Here is a 7,816-nt window from a genome sequence, read left to right as displayed (position 1 = left end):
TATACATGTATAAGGTAACTAAAAATTACATTATAGATAACATATAAAGTAACTATTCCAAACTTGATTATACATGTAAATTCTGCATATGAGTATACATATATCCTAATTGCTTACGAAGAGAATTGTATTTTATCTTACTTATAAATATACAATTTATGCACTAAATGAAGAGCATTTTATTTGTATTGCAATTCGTCTACATTGTGTTTATTGCTGTTATATGAATAAAGAACAATATACAATTTACCTGCTAATAATGGATTTGCGGCAGCGATATTGTGCCTTTGTCTTTTGTAGGAAGAAGGCGTTGTGGTGGAGGTGGGTTGGCTGGCCTCTGCTTCGAGTTCTCGTAGGAAGTCTAGGGGATCAAAAAGTTCCTCCCCTGTAACAACGGACATACCCGCACCTTCCTCCACCGGCACATTCGATGCCGTTGGAGTTCCTACCAGAGCACTTAGCTCCATCGTAGAAAACTCTACCGACTGGCCCGTGTTGCTCTGCTGAAAACACAGAAAATTTGAAGATAAAGATAGAGATTTTCGATCAATTCTCTTATCTTATGATTATATAGATAGATATTATTTTGCTACTATACAACATTTGTAGAATTATAATAAATAATGGATTTTGAGTAACTCGGATATTTTATGTAATTTAGATATCATAAATCAATAAATTCTAAATCTAGGTTCATATAACTCCCTCGGATTTCATCAAATTCTACGAAATTCAATTTACATCTATAAATTCCAGGCGTTATCAAATTTCATGAATATTACAGAAATCTCTTCGAGAATCCCAAATTCTACTACTGATTACTCACCTGAAGGCACTGGGTTAAATCCATCTTTCCATCATTGTCAGAGTACCAGAATAGCTCGTCGTCTATGAAGGGCATGTTTGATTCCTCCTTGGGTACAAGGGTGGAGGTTAATGTGGGCGTTTGAGATACGGGGACCGGCATCGGGACCCGTACCCAGCGGCGGGGCCACTTTAGCCACCCCCGCGCCTTCTAACATCTAACCACCTCCAAGACTTCCCTACCTCTTTCGCCTCCCTCGTATGTCGCACTCAGATGGTCAATTCCTCTTTCTTTTCTACACGCTATTGTTCACCTAAAAACATAATTCACGATTAGATTGTGTATGCACCATAAAAATACAGGTAATTAACTCTAAACTTCAAATGGTTTTTCGTGATGCAAACATAAATATAATTAAGGATAAATAGAAATATAAGATCCGTAGATACACATATAATCTAAACATTTTTATTAAGCTACCGGCTGCTACTTAGCGGCTATCATGTTACGCTGTATATACAAGTATTTTAAAAAGTAATAATTACAAAAAAGTTGTATATTATAAATATATTATTTTCAGATTTATATTTATATCTAAACTTGTTTCTTTCATAAGAGCTTTAAAACGTTTGTTTTATGTTATTTATTGATGGTAAGAATTCATTGTTAAGAGTTTAATAGCACTAATTTCCGGAACATAAAATTAAGAATGAGTGTATCGCTTCTCGCATTTATATTTATTGAGACTTAGTTATAAGAATATATCGCAGGATTGTTATTTCGGATCCTTTGAAGGATCTGATAATCTGATACTGGTCAGGGAAACTGTTATCTGGGATTCGCGCCTTTTCAACATCTTGCGGGTTGGGATTAATCCGAATGCCATCACGGATAGTTGGGTAGTGAAAGTTGATGGTGACCCAAAAATGTTATCACATTTCGCTCAATCTTTCCACAAGACTGAAACAACAATTTATGATGATACTGCAAGTCGTAAAAATGACTTACTCAATTTGAATCAAGATTCCTCTTTAAATAAGTAGATTAATTCAAAGTCAAATTATATCGGTATTTGTAGTACATTTAGAACTGCAGTATCGTTAGTTTGACGTTTGTTAGACAATCAAAACAAAGTAATAAATTACACTATAACTAATAATTAGTCCCAACATTCGCAAAAATAATCGCATATAAGATAATTATGATAAATTCTTTAATCTTTAGAAAGATAGGACTTATTTCCAATTTAACAGCTTGAAGTTCATAGTGCTCATTGTATTTATAACGTTAACTATCTTTTTAAAAGAGTCGTAAAATAAAATTATAAATAATTTTATGTTTCTAATATTAGTTAATTTGACAAAATTTTAAATGCACAATATACTTTATTTTAATTTTTAGAATGCGTTCCATTTGATGCTCACAATGCTCGCGAGTATTATTCGTTCTTGTTCAATATTTGATAGACAACAAGGATGAAATAATTCCATGATCGTTGCAAGCGTCACAAAGAATGCACTATTAGTCACTCTTCTTTTACTTTGTTTAGATTTTTGATAGATATAGAGTTTTAGAATTACATTTAGTTTTCCAAAATCTATACCATCCTGGAGGATTATAATAATTATTCGTTCTTTATACTTTTTATATACTTAAAGGTAGATCTATCGAAACTGTTAACTTTGATAGGCCTCAAATATTTATTATTAAAAATACCTTGTACTGTATTAAAGAATGCATTACCAATAGAATTGTGTTCATAAGAATTCGTCTAACAGTGATAAAGAGAAAGAAATATTTATCATTAAATGTGTGTGTGTGTGTGTGTGTGTGTGTGTGTGTGTGTGTGTGTGTGTGTGTGTAGCTAAAGAACAGAACTTATATTAAAAATTGAAAAATCAATCTTTATTGAATAATTCTTGAAGGTTTTAAAACTTAAATACAGAAAAATTTTTTCTATTAAAAATTCTTGTACCGTGAAGATTTGTTTGAAAAGTTGTAAATTAGACACACATTGAAAAGTTGTAAAATAGATATACCTTCACATTTTTTTTTATTGCGTTTATTATAAAAGTTTGATATGATCTTTAGTTTTATCTATATTTGAAAAACACAACAGAAAACTTATAAATGATACAGTAAAATATGAATAAAATATCAATTTTATATCTTTATAATAGAACAAAGTTAGGAGATAAGTTATTCACAATTTGTAAAATAATCGGTCTGTACATGCTTTATATATTTAACATGTTCTTCCACGCACGTTTAACATTATGATTTTATTGTCTGATATCACATTTTTATTTTATTGTCAACTTACAATAAAATTAAAAGTTATTGTTAATCTTCATATTTATTGACACGATAAACAATACTCGTACTAGTGATCCCACATCTGTTATATGAGACTTTCTTTTGTTTTTGCCACATTTCAAACATGTATCTATTTCACTTTAAGTGCAAAAAGTGTACTCTTGTTCATGTTTAAAAAATAGATCAGTTATATTTCTTCATTTATGATAAATCAAAGCAAAATATACATATATGACGAACATGCAATGTCGCCAGTTCGTGTAAAAGCTTCTAATTTCTCTGTTAATAAATTAAGATAAGCAACGAAACCGTTAATTAAGCGCGAAACGAGATCTCTTTATCTCGCAACAACTTCCGGTGCATCGCACCGCATTCATACTTTCGTTTGAATTCTAATTTGAAAGCGGTTAAAATGTAGATTGATAATATTGTTAACTTTCTCTTGCTGCCCGTGTATAGTGTAACCCGCATAAGCTTAAATACGATATAATATTCAGCATACACGGAAAAATATAAATAATAGCTTTCCCCCCTCCTCTCTCTGATTTCTTTATCAACACACTTAGAGCACAAAAGTAAATATAGAATTTTTTTTTGTTATTCGTTCCGACATGGTTGTTGGAGAGTTGAATGGGAGCGGCAAATATTTCACTGCCCAGGAGCGTAATTCGGCCCTTATAAAACGCAAATTTGATGTACGATCCAAGAATGATTGCGCTTATAATTCACAAATAGTTCTATCCGCGCATTCGCGAGATTATTTTGAACAATTACAGCTCCTACTCCAACTTAACCTATAATGAATAATTTTTGTGCACTATTCCAAATTATAAAAAAGAATATTGATTATTAAATTGATTTCTAAAAATATACTACTCTAAAGGAAACAATTGGAGTATATTTTGCATACGCATCACTGCCATAGGCTTGAAAAAGTTGATCATATACATTTCTCTGCATTTCATTCTTTGTTTGAGAGAGTATTTAAATACAAACGAAAGCCCCTAGAGCACGAAATATTGCAACAATATTGTAGTAATATTTCAATAGTACTCAATATTATAAAAATTGCAGCAATATTTCTGCAAAATTAAAATTATAATATTTTATTGGAAATATTGCAATAATATTGCAAAATATTGTAATTTTAATATTTTGTAGAAAATATTGCATTATATTATTGCAATATTACAATTCAGTAAATAAGTGCGCGGTCCCGCCGCTAGAGAGATACACTTCTCATAAGAAGAAAACGTCCTATATGGAGTATGCAAATCGAATTAGCGAGTTTCCCTGGAGTCCCTGGAGTTTCCCTTCTTAACTTTTTTTGAGGCATGTTTGGGTTCCCACCCGGATGTTTTCTGGATGTCATGTCATCTTTGTGTCAGTAAATAACAAGGATGAAATGATATCGGTATCATTTCGGATGGGAATTGGAACATAGCTTTGGATATGCTTTCTAGGCCCAGGAATATTTTTTGATCATAACTTTATTATATGTATCTTGGAATGTGGTATTAAACAATAATATGATAGCAATTAATAGGACTAGAGTAAATATTCAAATATTGCATAATGTTATAGCAATATTTTATTTTTACGTACATAGGAATATTGCTACAATATTGCAACAATGTTTTATAAAATATTACAATCTTTCAAAATAATATTGCTGCAATATTATTGCAATATTTCGTGCTATAGGGGAGACGAGCTACCGCGATTTCGCAAAATCAAAAATTCAATAGAGAAATACATCTGTAAACTTATTGTTAGAGTATAAAGCTTAAATTAGCTTTTTATATTCGCATTTAAAAAAATATATGAATTAAGAATTTAGAAAACAGAAATGTTTACCAGACAAAGAAATTAAAAAAGTTTTTTCTTCCCTTCGCTCCCCCCCTCTCTCTCTCTCTCTCTCTCTCTCTCTCTCTCTCTTTCTCTCTCTAAAAAAGAAGTTGATCGATGACTTGTAAGGCTGCTTGTCCGCGTGCAACGCTGATGATTCGTGACTAATTCGCGTAATGCTATCGCGGAGAGAAAGAGGGGCGCGGGCAATTTCCATGAAAGTGAAAACACCGAGCGAGAACTTTCTTTCTGGCTTCGCATAGCGCTATTTCACTTCCTGTGCGCGTAACCTCGCGCTCTCCCGCCGTTTCTATGCAGCTTCTACTCGACGTGGCGCGGCGGTGTTTTTACGTAACTCGTAGCCGCAAAAGAAAGTTTCTACGAGTAGAGGTGAACATCCTCCTCTCCCGTCTAAGAACTAATACCGTCGCGACTGATTACCGAACTGTAATGAATGTTTCCAATCGAGGACGCCGCATAAATGTCCGTTTCGTGCAAAATTTTCACGAATTTTTATTTATTAATTCTCCCGAGTTGATGCTAAACAGAGTTACTGACGCTAAGGTTTTGTAAAATCGATTTAATTTATGTTATTTAAAGGCACTAATTTCAAGGAACCAAAATAGTATAATTTGTATTTTAAAGAAATGAATACTTAGTATGTTTTAATAAAAAATAATCCAAGTTTACAAATGTAACATTTAAAAAAATTGAATTCTTTGACATTTTCGATAAAGAGATTTATACATTGAGTGGGTTCAATGAACACCTAAAGAACTTAAGCTATCTCCATATTATAATAATTTAATAATAAATAAAAAAAAGCATAGTAAGTTATCACAAGGTTTTTATGCAAAAAATTTATTCAACAATTCGTTCGATATATTATACATATTTTATACATAAATTGTTGAACGGATTTTACTCATAAGAACTTGTGGCTCACATACTTTTTTTTATTTTTTATTATTATTTACTTTGTAAAAAAGACCTTACCTTTTATGTTTATTAATTTAATAATTTTGTAATTTCACACCGAAGAATAAAAATCATATGTAAAATATACACAAAGAGAATACAGAGTATTATAAATTATAAATTATAAAATTATCAATAGAATGCTATTCAAAAGTCAGATGCGAATTATAGATCGTCTTAGCTTCGTTTTGAACTTTTCCCGCTTTTTTCAGTTGACTTGCGCTCTCTGCTGCTTTCTGAGGTGTTGAAAGTGTGACTACAGCTACACTTTATGGCGCTAGATGTACTGCTACCGCGGGCGCACACGTGGTCGCATTTATAATCAATAATAGTGAGGACTTGTTCTTTGTAGCTACATTGAATTCGATTGTCTGTTCTTTTTCTTTCTAAAACATAATTATACGACTATTTTATTTTAAGTGCATAAATTTGGACAGTTCAGCCAAAGAAAAATAAGTTAAATAATAATACGAATTAGTATCTGCTTAGTGCAAGAGGTGTGTGTGAAAAGAACAGACTTCTCAATGGCAGATGAAGGCAGTGATACGTCGGACGAGAGTTTGGACGTAAGAAGCGAGAAATTCGATCCGTTGAAGGCATTATATTCGCCCAGAGTGCGACTGGCATCTTCCGTACCGATATATGACAATATTTCGAAATTCGAATCCGTTCTGAAAGGCATCAACGTGTCGACGAAAGTGCGTATTGCTCACTGCCTTGTGCTCAAGCACTGAATTTTTCTAATACAAATCTATCTAAAGCAAAATTGTCGAAAAAGATCCATCGAAAGTGTCAAATCGTACAAGTTACAGATCACAAAAATTATTAGACTCATAGACATAAAAAAATCTATGCGAAATATCAGAGCATGTACAACCTAACCTATAACATAACCTGATTTGTGGTCTATTTTCTGTTCCTGCACAAAACTGTTCTAGAATTCTCTTTCTAACTTTCGACAAATATCAAACGTATATATTTATCTCAAGTTACAAAAGTATACATTAGTTCAGCTATAAAAAACAGACCTTTGATTTAATAGTTTGATATGTCAAAGTTGAGATCTAGAATCTAGGTTTAATTGAAGCTTAAGTTTCTCAGCTAATGCCAAAATTTGTAAAACAATTATTGACACTGGATCCGTGAAACTCTCATTTAATATAAATAAATTAATTTCAAGCCATTGACATAACTCGTATAAAAAAGAATAAATATTAAGTTTATTTTAATATAAGAATAATCCAAATTTGTAGATGTAACATAAAGAAAATTGAATTTTGGACGAAAAGATATATAATTCAGTGAGTCTAACAGACCCGTGTTAGCTCCAGAGAATCTTATTACAAATTTTAAAATCCGTACTTAGAATTTACAAACTATTATTGGACCGTTCGTCCAAATTTATATACAGAAATATCTAAAGTACATTTTCAGACAATAAAATTGTAGTTATCTTTAAGAGATTGGTATCACACAAGATATGTAAATAATTTATTCTATACAAAAATTAATAAAAATATTAATAATAGTATTTGCGTGAACTTTCATTATATCTATAGTGCGTAAGCTGTCAATAATTCCAATATGTTCTACATAACATTTTCATAGAAGTTGATTGTAAAAATTCTCTTTATGGAAGTTGTAAGGCAAATACAATACGTTAAGAATGAAACTTGAAAAAAATTATAGATTATTCTAAATTGCATTTAAAAATAATACAAAAAAAATTAGAGACAGTTTACCTGGTTTACCTGGATTTATCTGGATAAAAAATTATTTCAATAAAAAGTTATATTTTTTTAATTTGTACTCTAATAGAAATATATGAAAATGTTATAAAATAATGATAAAAATCTTTTTTTTATATGT

General features: G+C 31.1%; 2 protein-coding genes across 6 annotated transcripts in view; one reads left to right on the top strand and one right to left on the bottom strand.

Moving 5' to 3' along the window:
* Window positions 1-7,816, bottom strand: part of LOC108746485 (ecdysone-induced protein 74EF) — a 295,998-nt gene that overhangs the window by 189,688 nt on the left and 98,494 nt on the right. For 4 of the 5 annotated variants that reach the window (XM_018483288.1, XM_018483287.1, XM_018483291.1 and 1 more), the window contains exons 2-3: window positions 827-1,118; window positions 251-503 (exon numbers count right to left, since the gene is read on the bottom strand). In XM_018483288.1, the coding sequence (XP_018338790.1) occupies window positions 251-503; window positions 827-967 (394 nt within the window). In that variant the 5' untranslated portion in view covers window positions 968-1,118. The remainder of the gene's footprint in view (window positions 1-250; window positions 504-826; window positions 1,119-7,816) is intronic. The other variant, XM_018483290.1, reaches the window with a different exon arrangement.
* LOC108746487 (U7 snRNA-associated Sm-like protein LSm11) overlaps window positions 6,310-7,816 on the top strand; it is a 40,684-nt gene continuing 39,177 nt past the window's right edge. Inside the window, exon 1 of the mRNA XM_018483296.1 lies at window positions 6,310-6,645. Within this exon, the coding sequence (XP_018338798.1) occupies window positions 6,472-6,645 (174 nt within the window). The 5' untranslated portion in view covers window positions 6,310-6,471. The remainder of the gene's footprint in view (window positions 6,646-7,816) is intronic.

Source organism: Trachymyrmex septentrionalis, unplaced genomic scaffold, assembly GCF_001594115.1.
Source record: "Trachymyrmex septentrionalis isolate Tsep2-gDNA-1 unplaced genomic scaffold, Tsep1.0 scaffold172, whole genome shotgun sequence".
Classification (NCBI taxonomy): domain Eukaryota; kingdom Metazoa; phylum Arthropoda; class Insecta; order Hymenoptera; family Formicidae; genus Trachymyrmex; species Trachymyrmex septentrionalis.
The sequence above is the reverse complement of the archived record's forward strand: the minus strand, read 5'-3'. Positions and strand labels throughout refer to the sequence as shown.